The 26,445-nt window shown below is 46.5% G+C and overlaps 1 protein-coding gene across 3 annotated transcripts in view; it reads left to right on the top strand.

The window, feature by feature from the left end:
* Positions 1-24,156, top strand: part of zzef1 (zinc finger, ZZ-type with EF hand domain 1) — a 31,772-nt gene extending 7,616 nt beyond the window's left edge. The window contains exons 14-54 of one of the 3 annotated variants that reach the window (XM_063486572.1): positions 944-1,035; positions 1,169-1,386; positions 1,488-1,621; positions 1,706-1,776; positions 1,863-1,977; positions 2,062-2,227; positions 2,346-2,467; positions 2,557-2,679; positions 3,169-3,338; positions 3,421-3,502; positions 3,585-3,786; positions 3,896-4,029; positions 4,152-4,392; positions 4,494-4,573; positions 4,663-4,753; positions 4,839-5,325; positions 5,407-5,571; positions 6,211-6,330; positions 6,458-6,619; positions 6,757-6,889; positions 8,968-9,106; positions 9,193-9,358; positions 9,442-9,704; positions 9,805-9,977; positions 10,090-10,282; positions 10,389-10,534; positions 10,994-11,274; positions 12,975-13,149; positions 13,269-13,401; positions 13,636-13,862; positions 14,019-14,327; positions 14,407-14,507; positions 14,595-14,730; positions 14,829-15,188; positions 15,271-15,414; positions 15,589-15,757; positions 15,837-15,935; positions 16,038-16,203; positions 17,003-17,153; positions 19,347-19,418; positions 21,651-24,156. In XM_063486572.1, coding sequence (XP_063342642.1) covers positions 944-1,035; positions 1,169-1,386; positions 1,488-1,621; positions 1,706-1,776; positions 1,863-1,977; positions 2,062-2,227; positions 2,346-2,467; positions 2,557-2,679; positions 3,169-3,338; positions 3,421-3,502; positions 3,585-3,786; positions 3,896-4,029; positions 4,152-4,392; positions 4,494-4,573; positions 4,663-4,753; positions 4,839-5,325; positions 5,407-5,571; positions 6,211-6,330; positions 6,458-6,619; positions 6,757-6,889; positions 8,968-9,106; positions 9,193-9,358; positions 9,442-9,704; positions 9,805-9,977; positions 10,090-10,282; positions 10,389-10,534; positions 10,994-11,274; positions 12,975-13,149; positions 13,269-13,401; positions 13,636-13,862; positions 14,019-14,327; positions 14,407-14,507; positions 14,595-14,730; positions 14,829-15,188; positions 15,271-15,414; positions 15,589-15,757; positions 15,837-15,935; positions 16,038-16,203; positions 17,003-17,153; positions 19,347-19,418; positions 21,651-21,731 — 6,792 coding nt within the window. In that variant the 3' untranslated portion in view covers positions 21,732-24,156. Of the gene's footprint in view, positions 1-943; positions 1,036-1,168; positions 1,387-1,487; positions 1,622-1,705; positions 1,777-1,862; positions 1,978-2,061; positions 2,228-2,345; positions 2,468-2,556; positions 2,680-3,168; positions 3,339-3,420; positions 3,503-3,584; positions 3,787-3,895; positions 4,030-4,151; positions 4,393-4,490; positions 4,574-4,662; positions 4,754-4,838; positions 5,326-5,406; positions 5,572-6,210; positions 6,331-6,457; positions 6,620-6,756; positions 6,890-8,967; positions 9,107-9,192; positions 9,359-9,441; positions 9,705-9,804; positions 9,978-10,089; positions 10,283-10,388; positions 10,535-10,993; positions 11,275-12,974; positions 13,150-13,268; positions 13,402-13,635; positions 13,863-14,018; positions 14,328-14,406; positions 14,508-14,594; positions 14,731-14,828; positions 15,189-15,270; positions 15,415-15,588; positions 15,758-15,836; positions 15,936-16,037; positions 16,204-17,002; positions 17,154-19,346; positions 19,419-21,650 lie in introns of all 3 variants that reach the window. The other 2 variants (XM_063486573.1, XM_063486574.1) reach the window with 2 other exon arrangements.
* The last annotated feature ends 2,289 nt before the right edge of the window (positions 24,157-26,445 follow it).

A 26,445-nucleotide genomic window follows, 5' to 3' on the forward strand; every position in this document is an offset into this window, starting at 1 on the left:
GTAAGCGGTACAGAGGGTGATCAGGATGATCAGCAAACAGTCAGCGCAGCCACAGACGCTGATGGACCAAAAGGTGTGCTGATTCAACAGCAGTGATGAGTTACTGTGGCGAGTTATACAGCTAGCAGTTCAATGTTGAGGCCGTGTAAATGTTCTCTTGGTGACGTTTCAGTCATGGCTAGTGCACACCGCCATGCACCTTAAATGTCCTGAAACCAGACACGGTCACACTGTGGTTTGGAAACGTGTGAGCGTGGCAATAACTCCACTCACGATGCTCCCACTGGGCTCAATAACCTCAGTAAACTCCACTGGTGTGTTTTCCAAACACCTACATTTCCCACGAGGATCTGCTCCATCACTAAACCCTGTCATTTCCTGCTGGCTCCTCTGAGATTAGAGGCCTCGCTCTGGGCAGTAGACCTGTGAGCACAATCAGCTGGTGACGAGTCTCCATTAGCAGGAGTTAGTAGAGCTGTAAAGACTGACTTGCATAACAAAGGCAGCTGCATGTGGTTGAATCATAACAGGCAAGAAAAATCAACTTTATCAGTGATAAAATCATTCAGATAAAAAAGAGAAAACTGCTGTGGGAGGCTGCCACTCAGCATGGTGCAGGGACCGTAGGATGAACGCAGTAGTCTATGGGCCACATTAAGATATAGTTTGAATACTATTAAGACTGTTATTAATCTGGGAAGTGCTGAAGAGGAAACTCCTGCATTTAAGATGAAGAAATGCTACAAGAAAGCATGAGAAAAACGTAACATTATTATGATCCTGTACTGTTCCAAAGTACTAATTCAGTAAACTAACCTGTCCCCACTCTGTTTACTGTCAACATGAGACAGTGCGCCCCCTTATGGCCATTCAGAGTCATTGCAACACATGTTTCCCATCTCTTTATTACTGATCTGATAGACCTGCGTGTTTGTGTATACAGGATGCTTCTCACTGCAAGCAGAAGTATCTGTTGGAATTCAGTGGCCTCAGCCTAAGCCTCTTCTGGAGCTTCTACAGCAAACTCAGGGAGATGTGAGTGAAGCTCTTCTCACTGCCGTCCTTTGTGTCTTGCACTTGCTGTTAGAATTACTAGAATGATAATTATCACTGAGTCAGTCAGTGGGAGTCCATGCCTGCTGCAAGTTAGCATGTTTCTTTCTTCCAGTGAGGGAGAGGAGGTGACGAAGAGCAGAGTTCTCCTCCTCCAGCTGATGCAGAACTGTTTCCCCATGCTGCCCACCCCCCGGGAGTCCCGGGGCAAAGAGGAGAGCAAAGTAGCAGATGAAGCCGGCGCAGCAGCTCATCCATCCATGTCCAGCAGCAGAGATGATCTCAGTGACTCTATGAGGGCTGTGTGGGAGCTCTACACTCACCTCTGTCACAGTAAGGAGCCGTCGCTGTCACAGAGAGAGAGTCCATGACAGCAGGTTTGTAAGCATCAGAGAAATCCAGTGTAGCAATCCTGTTTGTGGTTTTTGTTTTAGTTGTGGACAGTCCGGAAGGTGAGACATCCGTGGAAAAAGCTTTGCACACAGAAGCGGTGAAGGCTGTTCTTCATGGAGCGGCTGTTTTCTTCCCTGATAAACATGTCAGGCGAGACAAACTCTTTCACATGATGGTGAGTTTGTGAATGTTATTAAGCAGCAGCAGCAGCAGCAGGAGCGTAATGATTCTCCTAATGTGTATTTTTGTGTTTTTCCAGAAGAACATTACAGAGGAGGATCAGCCAGAGTCGGTGAAGGTTACCTTTGAATCCCTTTGTAATTACTTCAGGTAAGAGCTGTACAAACACGTCATCATATGGTCCTGTCAACACGAGACATCCCGAGGAGTCGGTGACATCTGTGCTTTCTCTGCAGCAATCAGGATCCAAGTGGCCTTCTGCTGCTCCCTCCTAAAGGAGCTCCCTCAGACTTTGACATCAGCCCAATACTCTCAGTCATGGAGACGCTGCTCCTGGTTGCCACCAGAGAGGTAAGCCAGCTTCTCACGGGTGGACACTGAACGTTTCTTTTGTCTTTCTAAAGTTCGTTTCTCCTCGTGTCTTCTGTCCTTCAGTGTGAGGTCATGATGGTGGATGAGAATAGCGGAGCCAGCAGATCGGTTCTGCTGTCATTGTTCTGGGCTCTGCAGGGCAGTCTGCTCTCCTGGTGCTACCTGCAGCTCAAAGGAGGAGCGTCCACGGCCATTGCAATGGAGCTGGCCAGAGACATCCTGCTGAAATGTGAGACGCATTATTCCTGGTGACATACGTGATTGTCAGGGGTTATGTGTTTATCAGAGCATGCAGAGCACGCTCGAACAATGTGTGACTAAGCTGTATGATGATTTGTTTTCAATAGATGTGGATCAGTTCTTGGAAAGTGTCAAGTCTATCCTTGGCTCACTGTTGGAGAGGTACACTGGAGCTCAGATTACTGAAAAATTAGGCAGCTCTATCATAGCCACAGTCTTCAGACAACTGGTAATGCTCTCTTGTGTTATGCACTTTAATTGGCTTCATAGAACCATCTAAAATAGAGCGTTGTGAATAATTGGTTTGGGTCCTGGCAGATGATCTTCCTCTTGGAGCTGTGCCCTTTGGACATCCCCCACAGCTTGCTGCTGAAAAGCTTCTCCTCACTCGTTGAGCTGCTCAGAAGCCTGTCAAGTGACACCGGAGACATCTTTTCTAAGGTCAGTCCACTTTGACCGCTAGCATTGCTGTTGCCTCCATCCCATCGTAGGGGTGCGAATGAAGCCGATATCATGGACACCAGTATTTGGGTAACGGGGGGTCCAGAAGCACCAGTCTAATTAGTGGTGAAAAAGTATTTAAAACCATAAGAAAGGCAAATCACATGTGTTTTTGTGGGAAGAAAGCCAGTGTTTCTTTCTGAAATCCATAACAGAGGTACTTTGTGCATTGACAAACATGAATCGAACTGCTTATCAGTCCAATTACTTTTGATCGTCAGATTACGGAGGCTATATAAACGTACTATGTCTAAAAATGGCTGTATTTCCTGTGACATAATACTTCTACAAGTGTAACCAATGATGCTGAAAGTCTGCATTCAGCCTCATCTTGATGTGTTTGATTTGATCCACTGTGTGGTGTTCAGAGTTACACAAACAGTGCAGCGGTCCAGAAACTTGGATCTTATTGTAACCTGTCACTATAAGGTGGATCAAGAGAACTGGCACCAACCCCAGCAGCCAGTGGTGCTAAGGACCTGGAACATGGAGTCCCCGCACAACTACGAGAACAGCCGCCACGAGACGAGCATCTTCGCCTGCCCCGGTGCGACATCGTTTGAGGTGGAGTTTGATGAACGCTGTGAAACAGAGAAGAGGTGACGTGTTTTTAAATGTTTGTTTGTTTTTTAAATCCTTTGTGGGGTTTCATCCTGTTAACTGTGCTCACAATATTTGCAGATACGACTACTTAGAATTCACAGATTCCAGAGGGGGGAAGGTCCGCTACGACATGAAGGTCGGAACTGAGAAGTGGCCAAAGGTAGGCAAAGGAAAATCACAGGCCGGTCTTCAGATATGTCACTGATATTTACGAATGTGTCCTTGTGTGTTTGCTCCTTTAGAAAGTGACCTTTGACACCGGTCCCCAGCTGCAGTTCCTCTTCCACTCTGACAGCAGCAACAACGAGTGGGGCTATAAGTTCACTGTAACAGCCCTGGGTTTACCAGACATCACCATTTCTTGGATGTCAGATCTGCAGCTGCTGGTGGCTCGTCTGATGGGTCGCCTTGCATCCAGAACGCTCGCGTTGAAATCTCCACACGGTGAGACTGTTTTCATGAGGTTGGCCTCAGTCAGAGTTTATCACAGCAGAAAAGAAACCAGTTTGAGGCACTAGCATTGTTGTGTATTATTGTGGGCTACTGTCTCCAGAGGTTCGCAGTGTAAAGGAGCTTCCATCAGGGAAAATGTCCCATGTTCAGTCTTCACCTTTATGGAAACCCATCCTGAGACATGGGCTGTGTGAAAAAAGGGAGGCGAACAGAACAAAAACAGTCACAGACCAGGTAAAAAACGCTCTGCTACCTCAGTTATGTACAAGCACCGTGCACCGGATGTTGCTGTTGCATTAGTCGGTGACCTCGACTGGAAAATGCTCTGATAGTGTTTTTCTTTTTCTGTGTGGTAGGCGAGCACGTGGACTCTGGATGAGTTGATGGGCTTCCTGGAGGACTTTGCTCGCTGGAACCCTTCACAGGAGCTAACAGACGCTAGAACAGAGCTGATGAGGACCCTCATGCAGGCTTGCAGGAAACAGACGATGAGGAACGAGATCACTGCTGGGTCAAAGATAGACCAAGCTGTGAATGCCATTTGGGCAGCCATGGTGTACCACACACCGGCCCTCAACCTTGCACTTCTTAGCTATGGTAATCAGCACTCACTACAGCTGTGTTTTTGTGAGTTTGTTTTTTTAATTAATCTTCTTCTTCTGAAAGATTTTCTCCCGTCTGTGTTTTTGTGCTAGTAGTTAATCCGGACTGTAAATCCAGTCTGAGCGAAGAGTTTGTGCAGGTGTATTCACTAGCAGACAGCATCAGAACGTGGATGGTGAGTGTAACACACGGGACATCTCTCTGCTGGCTTTGTGCTTTTCATGTTTCTGACCTGTTACTCTGCTGGGATCTATTGCCTGTTAGCTGGAGATGAAGCAGAGATATCTGGTTGGCAAAATGAACATTCATGACGAGCGGGAAGGTGGTCCTGATGAGGTTACCATGGAGACACTGGGTGAGTGCTTCTTCCTTTTTAATGTCATGTCTTGATTTTACTTTGCTTCTTCCTGACATTTTAACTCTTTCTTCTTGTTCTCCAGCTGAGATGTGCATCGAGAAGAGCCTCTTGTTGTTCCGATTTGCTCCTTGCGGAGTTCCATGCCAAGGCAGCGACGCTTCCAAAGCCACAGAGAGCAGCAGTGCTCTGCTGTTCCGATCCAGTTCTATTTCAGAAGGAGACTTCCAAGCCAGCTCATCTCTGGGACCTCAGGCTGCAGGGTCTGAGGAAAGCTGTGAGTCCAGGTCTGGACAGAGTCAGTCGTCCAGTACTCACATTCCAAACTCATCCTCATGTGGCCACAGCAGGCGAACCCATCGAGACTCGACAGAGAGTCTCTCCCCCCAGCCTGGGGAGCCAGCCTCCCCCTCTGCTTACAACCGCAAAGCTCCGTTCAGTCGGGCACGCCTGCGTCTCCTGTCCTGCCGCTCTATAGAAGAGCCTCGCATGACTCCCTCAGTCAAAGATCGCTACCCGATACTCAAACACATCCTAAACTTCATAAAGGACCAGGCTCTCACAACAGCAAGGTGAGAAACTGCTACTCTCCTGTTTGGTAACGCATAATGAGACTTGCATCCAGGGTTAAGTCCTCGTTCTTCTTCCTGCAGCATTCTGCAGACGCTGTCTCTGAACAAAGCGCAGGCCCTGAGTGTGTGCAAGGTGCTGGAGATGGTTCAGCAGTGCTTCCATTCCATGGGACAGCCACACCTCTTCCAAGCCCCCTGCATCCTGTTCCTACAGGAGCTGCTGGCATGCCAGAAAGACTTTACCTGGTAAATCTCAGTTTTTCAGTTTTAATTCATTTACGAATGAACCTCCATGACACAGGAGCAATCAGAATAAGGTCACAGAATATGATGCTGCACGCATACCGGTCCTAGTGGGATAGTAGGTCTTAGATTTCCATAATGAAAAAAAAAATGAATGAATGAACCCTTTAAACCCTAACCTAATTTACCTTTTAAACCAGGGGTGTCCAACTCCAGGCCTCGAGGGCCGGTGTCCTGCAGGTTTTAGACATGTCAGCTGATTTAAATGCCTAAATGGCCTCCTCAAGTTCTCCAGAGGCCTGGTAATGAACTAATCATGTGATTCAGGTGTGTTGACCCAGGGTGAGATCTGAAACCTGCAGGACTCCGGCCCTCGAGGCCTGGAGTTGGACACCCCTGCTTTAAGCACTAACCCGGTTAAAGGGTTAAACTCTGCAGATTGCAGCAAAGCAAGCAAAGTCTCTCCAGACCCCAGAAGACATTTTACAGCAAGAGGTTTTTAACAGTTGTGTCCCAAAATGTGATGGCATGAAACAGCAGTTTAGTTTGGTTCTCACGTCTTTTTGGAGATTATTCACCGATGTCAGTTTGGTGTTTTGCTGACTGACTGCACAGAAACAACATTTTCTTTGTGTTTTCCAGTTATTTCTCTCAGCTGTCAGACAGTGGTCAAAAGCTGGGAGAGGAAGTGAGGCGCTCCTACCATCAGCTGGTGCTCATGCTTGTGGAGGCGGTACAGGGCTTCAGCAGCCTCAATGAGAAGTGAGCGCTTTCCTCTAACCCGTCGTGATTTCGTGAATTTAGATTTGTTGCAATTAATAAGCAAGTGCAGGAAGTGTTGTTGTGAAAGTGCGTGCACGGTGACCTGATCGCGATCACTGCCCCACAGAGCGTTTCTGCCGGCCCTGTCGTGTGTGCAGACCTGCTTATTGCACCTCCTGGACATGAACTGGGAGGCGCACGATCTTCCTTTCTTCCTGAGCATCAATCTTCCTGACCTCCTCCTCAGCATGTCTCAGGAGAACATCAGCGTCCATGACACTGCCATCAGGTAATCTCAGTGCTCGTCTAAATGTACGAAAAGCTGCTAAAGAAGGCAAAAGACACCTCAGTTTTCACAAACTGCTTTTTGCTTTCTAACTCTGCTTCATTCATGAAGTTTCTTCTGTGGTTTAACTTCATCTGCAGCCAGTGGACAGAGGAGGACGAGATTGCAGACTACAAGAAGAACCAGGAGTGGATGGATGAGTGTATGGACGGGATGTTTGAGAAGTGGTATGACAAAATTGATGAAGAGGAATCGATGGAGGACAGGAGAAAGGTACGCTGCAGTCCATGAACGTAGGGCTGTTCGATATAAAGATATATATCGGATGACGATATAAAAACATCTATCGTTTCCTTTTACGCTATCGTTTGTTTCGTGGTGTCGTAAAATAAACTGTTTACGGCAATATTTTTTCACCGTTTTGATGGTCACTGTAGTGGTTATATTAATTTCTTAAAGTTCTCTCTTTCTCTTATATTTAATATAACCACCTTACAGACGGACGAGCGCCTGTTTTTATGCGTTGTCGTTAGCAATAGTGATGGGTCGGTCGCGAACGAAATGGCTCTTAGAGCCGGATCTTTGACGTGAACGACGCGAGCCGGCTTCTTATCGCGAGCCGTGGGGGGGGGGGGGGTTTCTTTCTCTCACCCTCTCTCTCTCGCACTTTTTTTCTGCTTCACTCCGCACGCGAGCCTTGTGCTTGCGCTGGGAAGAGGGGGGAGGGGCGGTAGTTACACTCTCAGTAGCACAGGAACAGAGCGGGAGGGAGAGAGAGAGAAAGAGAGCCAGGGACAACATTACATTAGAAAGGTATAGTAATCATCCACAACTATTTTCAGTTGCGGATGATAAAGGATTCAGAAAGTTTATTCATGCAGGCCCATATGACAGAGAATGTGCATCTGCTTTTTGTTTTCATATTTTAATTTATATTTAATTGTGTTGTGGTTTACAGTGTTTTGTGTTTGTTCACTTTAAATTTGTTTAAAAGGAAAAAGCTGAAAATTTAAATAGTTGAAATGTGAATAGTTGGTTTTTGTATTATATGATTTATTTATTACATTTTATGTGGAGTGAATAAACAAAAGTATATTTACGGTGGCCCCTAGAGACAAAGCACGTACAAACTCTAAAACACGTACAAACTCCGAAGCACGTACAAACTCCAAAACATGTAAAAACTCAGAAGAACGTAAAAACTCCAAAACACACACAAAAGACAACAGAAGTGCTCCAGGATGCTAGGCGCAGTGTTGAGCTTTTGTTACCTAGTGGCTACACAAGCCAACAAGTACCAATGACCGGATTTGGTGTGTGGTAGTAACAGGTAAATGAACATTTTTTTTGAATTATTTGAATATATATATATGAGTGCTTGTGTATAAATACACAAACAATACACATTTGCTTTCAATTGTGTAATTTAAGTGATCTAGGTAGCTCTGTTTTGGAAGTTCAGTTAACGCTAGAAATGTGTTTTGGAGTTTGTACGTGCTTTGTCTCTAGGGGCCACCGCATATATTTATATATAAACCACTTTTTTTTTTTTTTTACATTAGTAATTCCTTTTGTGCATAATTTTATATTGTTGTTAATAATAAATTAATTAAAGCAAAAAAACAACCTAAAGAGCCGGTTCGGAGTCGAAAGAGCCGGATCTTTTTAGTGAGTCGAGCCGAAAGAGCCGATTCTCTAAAAAGAGCCGGAAATCCCAACAACGACGGTAAAACCATCGCGTGTCCGCTCGTTTATTTTCCACATAAACCTTTCACAATAAAGCTCAAGATCCTGTTGAGACTTTTCAAAATAAACTGAATCACGTGAAAGAGTATGCAGAATATTTGCGGATGAGAAGCAACAAAGAGCCGTCAGGTGCTAAAAAATAAACCTTAGACTGAAATGTTAGAACAGGCTTTTCCCCGCAGCACGCCGTGTAATAAATACTCAAAAAGAAAACGGTGGCCGTTACAACTTATGTCTAAAAGTGTATAGTTTCATGCATCAGTTAAAACACTCCAGGTACACGACGCCCAGCTGGAAACACTTCACGCAAGTCGAGCTGCCCGAGATTCACAGAATTTACAGAAAATGTTAAATTTTTGTGATTTATATCGTTATCGGGACGATAGATGTCTTATATTGGGATATGAGATTTCGGTCATATCGCACAGCCCTACATAAACGTTTCATTAGCAGTGTTAACGCCTCAAAGCTGGCTGTGTTTTCTCTTCTCCGTATTCTTCCCCTTGCATTTACAAAAACCTCCAGATTCGTGCTGCAGCTTACACATGTACACGCATGCTCCGTCATTTTAAAAACTCTAATCATTCACGTGCTCCCGTCCACAGATGCACATGTTTATTGCCCGCTATTGTGACCTGCTCAACGTCGTGATCTCTTGCGATGGCTGTGAGCGGATGGCACCTTGGCACCGCTACCGATGTCTGCAGTGCATGGACATGGACCTCTGCAAGACCTGCTTCCTTAGTGAGTGCATGCATGACACCGATGATCAGAGAACCTTCCTGTAGTTGTAGTTATACTCACTCTGGATGCGTGTATATGTTAACCAGGTGGTGCCAAGCCTGAAGGCCACGAGGATGATCATGAGATGGTAAACATGGAATATGCCTGCGATCATTGCCAGGGGCTTATTGTAGGCAGCAGGATCAACTGCAATGTGTGTGAAGACTTTGACCTGTGCTTCGGTTGTTACAACGCAAAGAAGTATCCTGACAGGTGACGCGCGTCAAGTCACATTTAATGTTGAGGTTCGCCTCTTTAGTTCTCCTTTTATTAAATGGTTATCGTCCCATCGCCAGCCACCTGCCCACCCATCGGATCACCGTGTACCCCATGGTGACCATACGGATCAGCGATCGCCACCGTCTCATCCAGCCCTACATCCACAACTACTCTTGGCTGCTGTTTGCTGCTTTGGCCCTGTACACGTCAGAGCTGAGCAGCGAGAAGCAAACGGATGGAGACACTTTGGACAGCGACACTCTGAACGTGGCCAAAGCCCTGCAGACCCACTGCTCCCAGCTCATCACTGACTGCTTACTCAAAGGACAGACTGGCAAAGGTAAGTTCACAGCAGTGTAGCATTTGCATAATTTTACGTTGCACAGACTGGTTCTTAACATGTAATACTCTCTTTTTTTTTTCTTCTGTGCTCTGCATAGGTTTCCGTTCCTCTGCTTTGCTCGCTCTGCTGTCCACCAATGATTCTGCTTCTGACAGCGAACTGTGTCCAGTCTCTCCCGAGTCCTCTCAAGAGCTCAGCACAGCCACGGACACCTCCTCGCTCCCTGGTAGCACAGCAGCAGTCTGCTCTCCTTCATCTCCTAAGCACAAGGTGGGGAATGCAACTCATGTTCAAAGATAATGTGATGTCCTCATATTTAGGTCTCGCCGATTTACAGAAAAAGATGTAAAGTGTAAAAGTCAGCCTGTCCTCTCACAAACAGGACAAACCGTCAGATGAGAAAAAGGCAGAGGAGGTGAGCTCTCCCCCTCCTGCTCATCCAGAGTTGTCGCTCCCTCCGATCAGTGGGCCGGGGGACAAAAAGAAGCTGGTCACTCAAGACACCCTAGACTCTGCCCGGCTCAGCCAGACCCCGTCTGTGTCCAGCGAAGACCCCCTCTCTCCTGTGGTCCGACGTGAGTGCTGAGAGTGCTTTCACCCAGACGCTTGGCCTGATTCACCTCTATTTATTTATTTATTTATTTATTTACTCACTCTTCTGTGCTCCAAATTGTGGACCAGGAGCAGTCAACTCGCCAACATCTGATGTTGTCAAGGAAACAGACGATAGGCTGCCCCCAGTTCCCCTTCAGGGGCATGTGTTCTCCGAGTGCTCAAGAGAGAGGATCCTGGGACTGCTGGCAGCCATGCTACCTCCAGCCAAACCAGTAAATGACAAAAATCATTTTGTGGGGTTAAAACATTAAGATAGAAGATACAGCTCGCATAGAGTTCTCATGTCTGTGCAATAAATATGGAGTTACAGCTACAAGGCAGGCTAATCCGCTATCAGCCGTTTAGCTTGGCTTAGATCAGGGGTTGGCCCGTTTGACACTGTGGGGCCCGTTTGACACTGTGGGCCATACAGCAGACTCTCAGGGAAACTCCAGTTTCTGTCAGTATGAAGAAGCTGAATTACACATTTAAACAATGAGAAATGTTTGGAGAAGTGGACAAACAGCTAGCCTTGATGGACGGCACCTCGTTGTCCAACAGTCCACCACCATAAGCGGTGGACTGTTGGACAGTATAAATGATTTTGTACATGTTTCTAAAGGTTCGTTAGTCCTATGATTGCACTGACATATTCTCCTCTTATCCTAACATGTGTGTTGTCTTCCTGTCAGGGCTGTTCCCTGTGTCTGCCCAGTCTGAGCTCCATGCTGCCACAGCTTTTTAAGGCAGTCATTTCCAATGCTGGCTCTCTGAATGAGACCTACCACCTCACCTTAGGCCTCCTGGGTCAGCTGCTGCTCCGGATCCCTCCGATGGAGGCTGACACTGCTGTGACAGAGGCTCTGGCTGACAAGTATGAGTTGCTGATACAAGGAGAGATGTCCTGTTCAGACATCCAGGGCTGGAAGACCATACAGCTGCTTTTCAGCCTGGGCGCCGTCTGTTTAGACAGGTAAAAGACGTCCAACCCAGTGCCGGTCCTATCATTATGTTATTATCCACCTGTTGCAGACGAGCCAGGACGATGTCTCTGCTGTAAATAATCTGATCACACATATACAGGACAAAGTTGCCTCTGTGTGAAAGATTTTAAATTAAACAATCATGTGATTGAAGTGCAGATCAGCTTTAATTCAAGAGCCTTAACAAAGTACTGCATAAACTGTTTTTTATACGCTGGTCCCATTTTCAGAGGCTCGATAGTAGTTGGGCAAAATAACATCATTTCAAATAGAAGGACTGTTTTTAATCCTTTTTTTGAATGCATGGACATCAGCGATTGTTGAGACGCTCTGACAGACCTGCAGCTGCCCTCAGATGCTTTTAGTTTGTGGGTCTTTCTGCCTTCAGGTTCCTCTTCAGTAACTGAAAAGCTTTTGGGTTTAGTTTAAGTGTCTGACAAAAGCTCCGATCTTTGCCATGAGAAACTCTCGGCTTTGAGTCGTTGAGTGCTGAGCGATCAGCGTTGCAGCATTTGGCTGAATCTGAGCAGAGAGTATTGGTCTACAAATTCATCCTGCTGCTTCTATCAGCAGTTACATTTTGCTCTTGAGCAGGGTCGGCAACGTTTCTGATGATGAGTGCCTAGTGTCTAAAATTTCCTCATGTGCATTAACAATAAATGTAATAACGCTCTATATCAACAGTTACACACTATAATGAGCAACTTCATAGAACTGTATTTGTTCACAGATGTTGGCAAAGTGCATTTTATGGTCTCCTCACAACAATGATACGAAAAAACAAACTGGGCCAATACGACATGTTTGTTAATGCAGGGATACACATGTTAATGTGATCCTGGTCTCCCACTCAGAGTCTCAGAGTGTCCACATTCAGACCTGAGGACACTCTTAATGTGACAGGAGATCAGCGCACACAGATATGTAGAGCCAAATACTGTCAATAAGCCCTGTGAAGGTTTTCAAGACAGTTAAACTTGTCAGGTAATGATGTCCAGCAGTTGAAAATGCAAGCTCCATGAACACGCACAGCTGTGGATTCCAGCTGCGTTTGTAGTTCTGCAAACTTTGACCCCCACAGAGTCGAGCTTTTCAGTTCAATCAGCTGCATTTCGATGTCCTCTGTGTCTGAGAGACAAATCCAGCTGCTCATAGCTTTCTGGTTTGATCAGAAAATAAAACATTGGTCTGTACACGTCAAAGTCCTGAAAACGTCTCGAATCTTCGGCTGTATCCGTGTATTTCCGTGGTGCTGATGCTGGCGTTTGAAGTAGCCGTTTGCTGTTAGCTCAGATACCGTCGTTAAGAAGTGCACAGCTGTGTCTGTGCACTTTGGCCCGGCCGTAGATTTTTATTTGTTAATGCACTTCCTCAGGTTAATTCGCCGCGTGTCGGGCCACATCTGGGCGTGCCAGCTGTGGCTCGAGTGCCCAGGGTTGATGATTCTCTGGAGAATAGCTGCTTTTCAGTCATTTGTCCAATTACTTTTGAGCCTCTGAAAATGTCTGAACGATAAAACATGTATAAAACTATTTGTACATCCTACACAGTTAATGCAGAATCCCCTGAACTTCGATCGCAGATTGATCAGAGGTGGCGCCAGCTGCTCATAGAAACCAGTTTGTTTGTGTTTTTCCATGTTGTTGTTTTTTGTGGATGTGTAAACAGTTGTTTGGATGTTTGGTTGCAGTCGCATTGGCTTGGACTGGGCATGCACGGTGGCAGACATTTTGCACAGTCTCAATGCTTGCCCCGAGTGGTGCACAATCATCGCCGCCTTCACCGACCATTGCATTCAGCAGCTGCCGCAGACTCTGAAGCGCACCAACCTTTTCACACTGCTGGTGCTCGTGGGCTTCCCCGAGGTGGGTAGAAGACAGTTGATGCTGTGGAGTCTGAAACCTTACTGTGACTCTGTGAAGCCTATTGTGACGTGTGTGTGCGCGCGCGTGTGTGTGTGTGTGCGCGCGTGCGTGCGTGCCAGGTGCTGTGCGTGGGCACCCAGACGGTGTTTATCGACAACGCCAATGAAAAGCACAACATGATCTTGCTGAAACACTTCACAGAAAAGAACCATGCTGCAGTGGTGGACGTTAGAACGCGCAAGAGGAAAACAGGTTAGCACAGTAGCTTCTGGTTAACACAGTAGCTTCTGGTTAGCACAGTAGCTTCTGGTTAGCACAGTAGCTTCTGGTTAACACAGTAGCTTCTGGTTAGCACAGTAGCTTCTGGTTAACACAGTAGCTTCTGGTTAACACAGTAGCTTCTGGTTAACACAGTAGCTTCTGGACAGCACTGCTTATGATGAGGAATCATCTTTGGATTAACCTTCTGTGTGTTCGCTTTCGTAGTGAAGGACTACCAACTCATCCAGTCTCAGGATTCTTGCACAGTCGGTCTACCGGGGCAGCCAGAGGGCCAAGGCTGCCCAAAGACGCTGCTCAGTCGCTACCTGGGCAATTTCACCTCCATTATTAGCCACCTATTGCAGACAAGCCAGGACAACGGCTCTTCTGATGCCGTGGAGGCTTCCTGGGTCCTGTCTTTGGCTCTTAAAGGCCTCTATAACATACTCAAGGTACTCCAACCATATCCCGCCTTCCACGTTGGACAGCTTTTTATCAACAAGCTATCCCTGACCTGTTTAACATGATCAGTATCCCACCTCTGATCAGATAAACTTGGCATCATGCAGCACGATTCCTTTTCATGTCATGTTGTGTTTTTTGTTAAGAAGCATGGAGTGGAGCACGCACATGAAGCCATCCAGGAGTCAGGCCTGACCCAGCTGCTGGTGAGGAAGTGCAGTAAGGGGACCGGCTTCAGCAAGCTGTGGCTGCTGCGCGACCTGGAGATTCTCTCCATCATGCTGTACTCCTCAAAGAGGGAGATCCATTCCATGGCCCAGGACCCGGAGCGAGAGCAACGAGAGCAGGACAAGGAGCACGACTCGGACCACTCCAGCTGCTGTGCTGACGACACGGATGTCAATAAGCCCGACCCGTTGGAGGGTCTCGATGAGGAGACAAAGATTTGCTTCCAAGTGAGTTGTGCTGCAAACACGCGCAGCCAAACCTGGGGTGAAAGAAAACTCTCAAGTCTTTTTTTCCTTCCAAATGCAGATCACCCACGATGCCTTAAACGCCCCTTTGCCCATTCTGCGAGCTATGTATGAGCTGCAGATGAAGAGGACCGACTCGTTCTTCCTGGAGGTCCAGAAGAGGTGAGGATGAAGATGAAGATTTACTTTCTTTGTGATCCATGGATTCATTAAAATCTAAAACTTGGTGTGATGTTGTGCTTTTCTCAGATTTGATGGAGAAGAGATAAAAACGGATGAGACGATCCGTACGCTGGCCCAGAAGTGGCAATCCAGCAGGCGGCCTCGGTCTGAGGAGCGGAACACCAAGGCTGTGGACACTGACATGATTGTGGTGTCTTGTATGGTGGGTTGTTCCAAAAATGCTCTAAAACAGCCAGTTTCTCAGTCAACAATGTTACATGTCGTTGTTTTAAATGATAATGTTCTTGATTGACCTGCCAGTCTAAACCGAGTCACTGTGAAAAGGCCACAGAGGAGATAAACGTCGTAGCCCAGAAGCTCATCACCAACTCAGAGGGCGACCTCCAGCTCAGCTATGCCAAACAGAGACGCACCAAAAGCTCCGCTCTGCTGCACAAAGAGCTGGATGTGCGCAGCAACCGAGCCGTTCGTCAGTACCTGGTGAAGGTCAACCAGGCCATCGCCACGCTGTACGCTCGCCACGTGCTGGCGTCGTTGCTGGCCGACTGGCCCGCAGACGCGCCAATGAGCGAGGAGGCCCTGGAGCTGAGCGGGGCCTCGCACATGGCTTACATCTTGGACATGCTGATGCAGCTGGAGGAGCGGCCGTCGTGGGAGAAGGTGAGACGGGAGGCAGAAGTGAACAAAAGTAGTGTGCGAGTACACGATGGGCTGAAGCCGCTTTGTTTGCTTTTACAATCAGATTCTTCAGAGGGTGCTGAAGGGTTGCAGCCACAGCATGCTCTGCAGTCTTTCTCTCACTGCTTGCCAGTTCATGGAGGAGCCTGGCATGGCAGTGCAGGTCAGAGAGTCCAAACACCCGTACGATAACAACACCAACTTTGAGGTGAGTCGGTTGTTGTTGCCGTTTAAAGACGCAGCTGTCCGCGAAATGTCACGTGTTGCTTCAAACGTGTACTTTACTGAACATCTGATGCTGAACTTCACTAAGACCTGCGCAGTTACTGTGTTGGGATTAATGACACGGCAACTTTGTCATGCCCGTGTGTTCTGCCCTCAGGACAAGGTGCACATCCCTGGCGCCATCTACCTGTCCGTAAAATTCGATTCCCGCTGCTACACAGAGGAAGGCTGCGACGAGCTCATCGTGTCCAGCAGCAGCGATTTTGTCCAAGATGTTCACAACTTCAGTGGGTCTCCGCAGAAGTGGTCCGATTTTGAAATCCCTGGTGAGGACCGTTTGTGTGTGTTTGCATTTGAGATCATGTGACTGTTCACTTCATATTTGCATCTTTGGCTTTGTCTCAGGTGATACCCTGTACTACAGATTCATGTCAGACATGAGCAACACAGAGTGGGGCTACAAGTTCACCGTAACAGGGGGACACAGGGGCCGTTTTCAGACAGGTGCCTTCCTCCTTCTGTTTGGGTTCAGATTCGCTTTGCAGCCTTTTTATTGAACGTCACATTAACATCAGCTTCATCAACTCTTCTTTGCTCGCTCATCAGGTTTTGAGATACTGAAGCAAATGTTAGCTGATGACCAAGTGCTCAGCCAACTGCCACTAGCCGACATCTGGGAGTGGCAAGTGGGCGTGGCCTGTCGACAGACTGGAAACCAGCGACTGAGAGCCATTCACCTGTTGCTGCGTCTGCTGCAGTGTCAGTCCCAGACGTAGGTCAAGCCTCCTTCTTTTTTTCTGTAAATGCGTCCATAACTGTCACACTCCCACCTGGATGCAGCAGTGCCGTCTACCTCTCATCTTTAGCTCAGCATTATGTCCTGGTGCAGGAGTGCACCGCCACACAGCATTTGCATAGAAGCCTTCATACATGCTCTTGTAATCATGATGGAAATTAGGTAAAGTATGGGTTTAGAAATTTTCATATGTGCAAACTGACCCAGCAACCATCAGGTCACGATGAGGGAATTCATAGAAGTCGGTGTGTAGACGGGCAGCAAGTCCATCTGTAAGAGTGAAATCATCCGTTTAGCGTCCTAGAAAACCTCTTTAAAGGGCTTTCCGCGTGCCCGGGTCGTGCGTTTGAGTTGAGAGCTATATCAGCGGTCCCCAACCACCAGGCCATGGACTGGTACCAGTCTGTGAGTCATTTGGTACCAGGTCGCGATAGTTGAGGCTCGAGTGTGAAATTTATGGTTTTCAGGCTTTTTATCATTATTTTTTATCGTTAACTCGGTTTCCCTGGGTCTTTTCCTGTGTGTTATGAATAAATCTTCTTCTTTTTTTAGTACCGGTACTGGTTTTATTTTGTTGTATTTATCCGCGACACCTTAAAGGCCGGTCCGTGGTGCAAAAAAGGTTGGGGGCCGCTGAACTAGATGACCTCATGACGACAGAGACTTGTAAGATGATGAACAGACAAAAAGTTTGAGAATTAATGATGTGATATTAGCGTTTTGTGCCGGCCTACACGCAGCTTTTCATCCTGCTGTTGATGTGTTGTTGCTGCAGAGCCTGCACGCTGACGCTGCTGCGACCTCTGTGGCAGCTCTTCATGTCTATGGAGAACAGCCTGAGCCAGGATCCCACCAGCATCACTGTGCTGCTGCCTCTTCACAGAGCCCTCACTGAACTCTTCTTTATCGCAGAGGCCCGTGCAATCGTGAGTAATGCTTCAGCACACACGTCTGGTTTGCTATCCTCGTGGGGACATCCCACTGACATAATGCGTTCCCTAACCATCTGTAATGAATGCCTAACCCTGACCATGACACTAAAACCACAGTTTGAGTGTGAAAATGCCTTCAGCCCTGCGGGGACCTGGATTTGGTCCCCACCAACATAGGAAGAACACCCCCCCCCCCCCCCCCCCCCCCACACACACACACACACACACACACACACACCTCTTACCCCTTACTGACTGGCAGAACGGCCACAGCTGATCATCTAAAAAACCTTTTTATTCATGTTTTTGTCACTTTTGAAATATGAAACATTCCAACAAGAAAGATCTAATATGAGAGAGCATTTACTCAGAGCATTAGCTCTTCTGTGTGTCTGTCTCTCTGTAAGATGAGCATGTTTATCGCGCACCTGTTCTGCGCTCGGCTCGTGGCCAAAGCCGTGCCGTCTGTTGGACAGCGCCGTGCTGCACGGGCTCCCTGCAGACTTGCTGGGAGAGGAAGAGATGCTGTTCACTGTGATGCTTATGGATGCTCGCTCTCTTTCTCCATCTCAGTTGTTTTGAATTATTAATTAAGATAAGTCTCGAGATTATGAGCACACCATCAGCCAGGAGTTTCCCATCTGTCGATGCAGTGGAAGCAGGCAGGGCCAGAAAAGCAGGACCTCTCCTGCAGCCTTCCCAGTGAGGCCCGAGGCTTCTATCTGATAATAAAATGACATCACTTAAATCGTCTTACAGGACGGAGTCTCTGCTGCACCCGCTGGATGTTGTCACGTGTAAGAGAGGGACTGGCGAGCTAAGGTTCTGCAGTATTTCTGATCAAGCACCAGGGGGCGGTAGTGGCACTCAGTACATTTGCCTGGGATGCCCCTCATGAATACTGCAGTTAGCATAACAGCACATGATGGTGTGTAACGCGTTCTGTAAAGCAGCACTGCAGACACACTTCGGTTATACAAACACGTATGATGCAGATTTTCTTAAGAGTGAAATGAGAGCTGCGTGCCATCAGGCAGTAGTTGTTGTTCTCCAGTGAATGTGACGCAACTTTTATTTTCCTGATGGGTGTGAAATGGCTCTGTAGTTTTAACACAACACCACACATGAACACGTCGTGTTGCAGCTGTCGAAGTACGGGTGGGCTGAGATGTGCTTGGTCCGGGATTATTGGAAGTGTGGTTGTAAACTGGATTAGACTGGTGACAAATGGGCTACAACGCATTTAGATTGCATCCAGCCAAAACTGGGAATGCTGGTGTCCACTGTGGCTAACATACAGGGGACAGTCGCTTCCTAAAACTCCGCCCATTCTACAGTGAAACATGAATATTGGAAAATCATCAGCTGTAAGCATCTGTGATCTTCCTACAACGCTGGACCATCTGTGATCATCCTCAGAAAGATGTCAGATCTGACTGCAGTGATGATGCACGGCCATATTGACCAGCGCCATGGTGACAAAATGTTCAAGTCATACGAAGCTAACGAGCAGCTTGGCACATCATCGAGTCCTCTGTGGCTGCATTAGCTTTGAGCATCTACACAGCTTATTAGAGGGCTTTAGCGGCCATCGTGCTTCTCATTCTCTGAATGTACGTAAAGTTCATGGTCAGCTCCTCTGAGATTCAATTAAGTCGCTGCCTAAGAAGGGAAAGTTCTATTTAGGAATCCAAACTGTAAGTCGTGCAGCACTGACTGTACAAATCGTCCTGGGTTGCTCCTACAGCGTAAACACTTTGGATGAATGGTGGAGCAGAGCTCTGGACTGTGTTTCCAGTGCTGTAAAAGCTCAATTTGGCCAGTCTCAGTCCATTTAGCCTCTGTGTAGTCTTATCTGTGTTTTCCAAATCCCTGTGCTTATGTAAGCCCAAGGTACATCTCTCTCATAGGGCCAAGTGGAAGCACTCGTTTAGTTTGTTTATAATTTTCAATGACTTTTCCAACATTCCAGCTTCAGTTTGATGCTGAGATGGAGGTGAAGAGAGGTCAGGGAACCAGGCCTCATTTATAACCGAGTGCCTCTTTTATGTAACCTGCTGCTCTGTTTCAGGAAGTTCCTTCTTTATCTGGTTTTATTCATGCGTCTTGCATGCATGCATCAAACTAAACGCTGGAATGGTGCAAACGATGCATTACCAATTTACCTGCATTGGACGTGTCTTCCAGGCTCAGGGCGTCCTCCAGGAGTACCTGTTAGCCATGACCACTGATGAGCAGCTCCTCAACCACACCGCGATGGTAAGGCTTCCTCTCTCTTTTTGTCTTTGCATATTAACATATTCCTAAATTCAAAGCATTGCACTCAGCGGACGGTAGTAGCTCAGAGAAGTTGCTCGTGCACCTTAAAGTGTTATGCAACTCTTTCTTAACCACGCAGTCCCACTGATTGAACGCTCTTGAGTTGCTGTGAGTCAGCTCGTGCCTGGAGTCTCTTTTGCTAGTGAATCACAGAGCTGTTGACACCTAGCAGATCCCTCTGCACCCCCTCCCCTTGTTTTGAATGTGTGTGGGCTGTGCTCAGGACTAATGTATTTGGTAATTACAGTCCATTAGCATGTGTGGCAGAGCGAGCCACAGTGTCCTCTGTACTCAGGACCACGCAGTATAGCGGAGGAGCCCAAAGGCAGTTAGGAGGAGCAGAGGATGCAGCATGAAAAGCACACTGTGGGTGGTTCTGCTGAGTGCTTACCTAATACCTGTCAGGGTGAAAACAAAACCAAAGGTGACACAATAGTCCAAACTGTTACCATAACAATGGATATTTAGGGCAAATCAGCTGATGTCCCACCGAGGACAGCTTCGCTCGCCGTCTTGTCTTCACAGCTTAAAGTAATGCACAGGGCTGCCCATCACTTACTGATCACTTAGTTAAGCAGTGTGTGTGTTTTTGATATGATGAAATTGCCCACCAGACCCCGTGAGCACGGTGACAGCCGAATCAGCGAGCGCTATGAGACGGAGCGTTCCCTGGAGCTGAACTGCAGTCGTTGGCTGAGAGGAGGCAGGAGGAAGCAATTAAATGAAACATTGTTAAAAAATTATTGTAGAGCCGCAAGATGGAAAGAGCAGAATGGAGCTTCATCATTAATCCTCCAGTAGATATATCTGCTCTCCTCTGTGAGGAGATAAAAGAGACAAGTGTTTGATTAAATTAAGGCTGCATCCGCCGTGGTTGCATGCTTTATATTAACCATTAATGAAATGAGCAGGTATAATGTGAAAAAAGGGACTGAAGTGATGAATTCTCTCTCATCCAACGGCCACCCTCAGCTCATTGATTTGGCTGCTCACTAGTTAGCTGTCTGCTAACAGTTCCTCTTCATCCACCTGGCTTACATGACACTAGCTGCGCTTAGATAACTGAAAATGTGCAATTTATAGCTTAAAAGAAACGATGGTGTGGTTAGCACTGGGACAAATGGGTATAACTTGGTATGGGACATGTTTTAATGCTATGGAAAGCGTCAAATGAACTGTGAAGGCGACAGCAAACCAGCACAAGTCAACCATACTGGGTGTAATGTGTCCTTTCATTTGGTGCATGTCTGCAGCCTGGCTGCTGCACTCGAGGAGTTGCAGACTCTTAAATGTCAAAATGGAAAGCTGAACTGGGAGAAAACAAATGTAAATGGCCTAAATGGTTTCTAGGCAATACTAAACATTTCTGTACTGCACAGCAGAGCAGCTCTGAACATGTTTGTCAGTGTCACACAGCCTAAACATGAAAGATCTCCAGTTTAAGACCAGGAGAAGACGCAGGTCCCCGGGAGGGCTGCAGAGATCAAAAGTGCATCCAACATGAAAATCTCTTTTAGATAAAATATGTGAATCAATCTGCTGTGACATGTAAAAGTGTAAATTCTGTTTGAAACACTTACACTGAATGTTTTCTTGGAGTAGAAGCTGCATCAGCCTACAGCAGTGCATGTTTACTTTACTGATATACTGACAGATCTTATGTGCAAAGATGCAAAAGTGCAGAAATGAGAGTGATGCAGACTGAATGTGACGTCTTTATTATTTATCGTGGAAGTGTTTGTTTTTTTGTCCCGCTGCCATTAGTGGACTCGACAAAGGAAAACTAGACCACGCTCTGAGCAGGTGTCATGGTGGACAGATAACAGGACGCGGCTAATAAGGGACAAAGTTTCATAAAACATAAATAGCACTGTCTGTTAAACTGTCACAGCACAGACGTTGAGAAGTCATTGCATCGTTAGTTTTCGAAAGTCATCCTTAATATTAACATCCGCACTATTTGTTCGGCCTCCCTTGAGCCTGATTCTGTCGGAGGGTTCTTCCTCTTAATGGGAGGTTTTCCTTCCTGCTGTCGCCAAGCGCCTGTCCACAGGGGGTCGTCTGAGTGTCGGGACCTTTGCTGTAATGTGATGCTGTATAAATGAACTGTCAGTGCTGAGTATTTCTTTGTACCTGCAGCTTTTTCCTGACGTACTTTTGCTTTCTGTGTAGGCACTGAAGAACATTGCTGCCATCAGCCTGGCCATCAGTTACCCCAATAAATCTACGAAGCTACTCAACGTGTCCCCGTGAGAGGACCCGAGGGAAGAAGGAGAATAACTTGAAGGGGACACATCCTGACTCTGCTTGTTTACTTTGAACAGGCACAGAGGAGAACCCTGGCTTACCATCTACTGCTTTTCCTCTACCAGGACCCCCTCTTACTCTTCAGACGGTAGCTCGCAGTGCAGCACTGTGGACGTGAGTGTGGAGGGGACTCGAACAGCTTTCCACACTTACAATCCTTTTTGCCTTAGGGGACTCGGTTATATCAGCATGTGCATTCACTGAAACCGGAACAATTGTAGGGTGTAACTATTTTTATTTTTTTGACTTGAATCTGTGCTAAATGACATCAAGTGTGCCAAATTTGCAGCCTTCCAGGGGAAGTGTTATTCCTAATTTTCCTGCCTTTCCCCCTCCCTTCTAAACAGCGGCCACTCTGGGTTGCGTAAGCACTTTTCAGACACGGGATAGCTGACATTGCTGGCTTCATCAGTCACTCCCATAGGTGGTTTCTACATTAATGTTCCTCACGCTTGCATTTTGACACACCCACGACAGCGACAGAGACACCGTTGCATAATAATTCCACATGTGCAAAAGACCTGTAGACCTGTTGTTAGTATTGCACACAGGGAAATGTAACCACACCTTAGTGCTGTCATTGTCACTGAGCAGGATGTCTCTTTCTCTCAGTCTGAGAGCGCTGCAGGGCGTGACTGAGAGACTCCGCCCATCACATGGAAGCAGTGAGACACAGCTGGGTCTCCCCCTCTCTCTGTCGTCTGCTTTAAACATACAGGAATGTTTTACTAATGTTACAATTAAGCAAAAGAGGTCGTTCTGCACACGTTTTTATTGTTAAGGGCATCCTCTAAAAAGACACACAAAGTCCTGGTGTCGTGCAGGCACGCCCTTTAATGAGACGCCACACGTTTAGACTCGACCTGCAACTTTTAGGTAAATATTCCAGATCTAGGACGCTTTTGCCACTCTCACAGTGAAATGGCCCGGCTGCACACCGAGACACGACCACAAGCCGTTCAGATACAGCCTTCAGTTGATCGTGGTGAAAACGGGTCACCTTGGCGACTTGCGTCTCCGTGGACACGAGGAGCATCCTAAAAATACTGTCCGGGACATTCGAGTCTCATTAGTCACCAGAGAGAAAGTAATGACCTACTAGCTAATCCCTCTCCATCCTTCCTTGCCTCCTCCTCCTTTACTTTTTACCCTCTGTGCTTCCTTTCGTCTTCCTTCTTTTTTTTCCCACAATTCTCATTGAACGGTGAAATCGACGTGTCACAATAAATATGCTAAACATCGATCTGACCTGTGTGTAAAGGGAACGAAGGCACACTGCAGAACTGGTGTCAGTCTGCAGCACAGACTCACAGTAGCCGTGCTATTAGCACAGGACGGGGATGAAGACGACAGCAGAGGGGAAATCTGAGACTGTTTCACTATTTTATGAAAAACTACGATGATGTCAAATGATATTCTTGGACGTGAACGACAAAGTTTTACTGTGAAGCGCCCGATCCCTCAAAGGCCTCGACTTTTATCGCTGACCCTGTGAGACGTTATTATGAAGTGAATCTGACTGACTGTAAGATAGAGCTGCTGTTCAACAGCAGCACGTCGGTAAGAGTTCCTCACGTTCAGTCGCTTCCTAAACGTGTCGTCTAACCCTCTCGTCTCATCGTGCGGCACGTGGCCACCTCACACTTCGAGTCTTGCATGTCGATAAATCTAAAGACAGACTGATTCCCAATCATTATTGAATAAATGCAGTTTTCTGTTTTGAGTTGTAGGAAGGCGTGGTAGTTTTATACCAAAGAAACTGTCGTTGTGAACGTCTGTGAGAGATCCTGGTAGAGTTCGCAGCTCCACCTGCGAGGAGCAGAGGAAACCTTTAGACGTCGCTTCGTCTTTTTTGTTTGTGTCTTTTATTTTTTTCATCTTTTAATTCTGAAGCGGCCCCACACGGACTGCTTGGTGGTTTTGTTCACACAAACATCAACCGCAGTTAGGAAAGGCCAAGATGTGCCCTCCGCTGGGCTCCTACAGCGCCTCACCGATCTACTATGTGCCTATGGTTAAACTGAAGCAATCATAATTTAACTCGTGTTACCGGAGTTCTTATTAATTATATTTTAAAAGAGAAATATATTGTTTAATTTGAGGGGTTTTTGTAACTTTTTACTTTTAACGTTGCTTTTCTTTTCACGCTGATATTTGAGGCTGACTAATCTGAATGTACATATCTGTGAATATTAATTGCACAGGAGAAAAAAAAAGACTTTGATATCAACCCCTTACAAATAAACATTACCGGCACTAACACTGACACTCGGATTCTGGTTTTGTATGCATGGCACACCGAAGGTGAAACTAAAGTCCTGCTTGGGTTGAAATGTCATCCATTTCTAATAAAAGATAGAAATGACTTAAATTTGGCGCCTGCTGTCATCTTTCTGTAGGATCAGCGGTGAGCGTGTGTGCTGCGGTAAGTAAAGGTTTGATCACTCGTTCAGCATTGATTAGAGCCCACACACAGTGAGCCAGCGCCATCAATAGTTTGCTTTCACCCTTTGACTTCTTAAAAACAAATGCATCTTATCCTCTGCACCATAAAACTAAAGTTGCTCACTTTGTTTTTTCTTTGAGCAGCCCCGTCGTACGACTTTGATTTATTCAGCATCATCAGCTCCTGGTCAGCCTGCCTGTCTCCTGCTGTCCCTCCCCTGCCTGTAGAGCGGAGTCTCGGGGACAGCGCTGATGATGGCGGCGATGATCGCTAGGGCGATAATGACATCAAATGGAGGAAATATTCAATAAGGCTCCAGATGATTCAGTGCCCCGCTGCGCCACAAAAGCCCCCACACTGGAGTGAGTCAGCTCTTCTGCTTCCCCTCCTCCGGTGCATCCCCCCTCCGCTCCGTGTCCTGCTTCCTTCTGATTGTTCATGCAGCTCCCCGCTGCGCTTATTCACCTGAGGTGGAGAAAAAGAAAAGGCTTGCACGAGCTGTAATCTATGGGGAAACCTCCCAAAATGTGGCACTTTTAAGAAAGAAATGCTGAATGCATGCTACTGTGAGAAACTGTTTTTAAGCTGTGCTGATATTCTGTGGAGCTCCAAGTGTTCAACGTTGAGTTGAAGGAAATGTTCACTGAATGAGGGTTAAAAGCTATAAATGACATTTTTACGGTCCCTTTAAGGGTCACCACAATAGATCATCCGACTCCACCTCACGATGTCCTTCCTCTTCTGTTACGCCAGCCCTCTCCATGTCCCCATTCACTGCATCAATAAATCTCTGCTCCACCTTTAACATCCTTTGTCCAGGATATCCACGGATCCTCCTCTGCTCATCCCTGAATCCTGGTCACTCACAGTGGAGATCACTAAACCTTTATTTCTGCCTCCTCAAGCATTTTTTAGAGCCACTGTCTCCAAACCACACATCATAGCAAGTCTCAGTACCTTTCACTCCTCCTGCTGTGCTCCAAACACAAATCAGCCAGTGCTCATCTCCACCCTCTACGCTCTGTCGTTCACTTTGAATGGTTGACCACAGCTATTTAAACTCGTCTACCTTCACGATCACTCACGTCTCCTTCATATTCGCTCTCCTTTGCACTGACTGTAATTCCCTTTTTGCAGCACGTAGCTCCACTTCTCTGCCCTTACCATCACACTCTGTCTGTGAACGTGAAGCACGATCTGATATCCGCAGACGCAACGTTGATCCTGGACAAACACAATGATAATGAGGAATAACACCAACATGGGAAATCACCACCAACACACTAAATCTGTATAAATAAATAATTATTTCAAATACTTAAATACAGTCACATGGAAGCAACTCAACACATTTAGCCACTGAGACAGGACGACCTGCTGAAGGTCAAACTGAGCATCACAAAGGGAAAGAAAGGTGATTAAAGTGACTTTGAACGGTTGCTGGTGCCAAACCGACTGGTGTGAATGGTTTCCACTTTCCCAGATCTTGTTCCAACTGAGCACTTCTGGGATGTGTTTGAAAAGCTGACAAATCTGCAGCAACCGTGCGATGCTGTCATGTCAGTGTGGACCAAAACCTCTGAGGAATGTTTCCAACACCTTTCTGAAGGCAAAAGCAGATTCAATGCTCTTGTGACTATCTAGCATTTATAAATATTACTGTATCGTCTGCAGACTTTTAAAAATGCACATTTTGATGTGCTTTTGTGAATCGTTAACACGCGGCAGCTGTTTTCAAACATAACTTTTTTTTTTCAATAATTAACAATAAAAAAGATCTAAACTGAATTTCAGCAAAATAATTGTCATCACTGTAGCATCAGCAGACACTTCTGTTTCTCCTCGTATTCAGCTGCATTCTGTTTTGGCCTGGTCATGGCTCTCCACCTGCAGCCCAGCAATGAAGCGCTGAGGGTCACACAAAGGTCAACTTTAGGTACTCAAGCTTCACGCAGAAATGCCCCGGCCTGGGTTATGTTGCTGTCAGGTAACAGTGCTGACCACGACCCCTGTGCAGCCACAGATTTAAACACTGTCAGGTCTGAGTCTCATCATCATCATCATCAACTTTATTTATAAAGCACTTTAAAACAACCACAGCTGACACAAAGTGCTGTACATTAGAACTGTAAAATAAAATTACATTAGATATAAGTAAAAACCAAATAAAAGAAGAGTGAAATCATTAATTAAATAACTACTTCAATTAAAAGA

This window comes from Pelmatolapia mariae, linkage group LG10_11, assembly GCF_036321145.2.
Source record: "Pelmatolapia mariae isolate MD_Pm_ZW linkage group LG10_11, Pm_UMD_F_2, whole genome shotgun sequence".
Classification (NCBI taxonomy): Eukaryota; Metazoa; Chordata; class Actinopteri; order Cichliformes; family Cichlidae; genus Pelmatolapia; species Pelmatolapia mariae.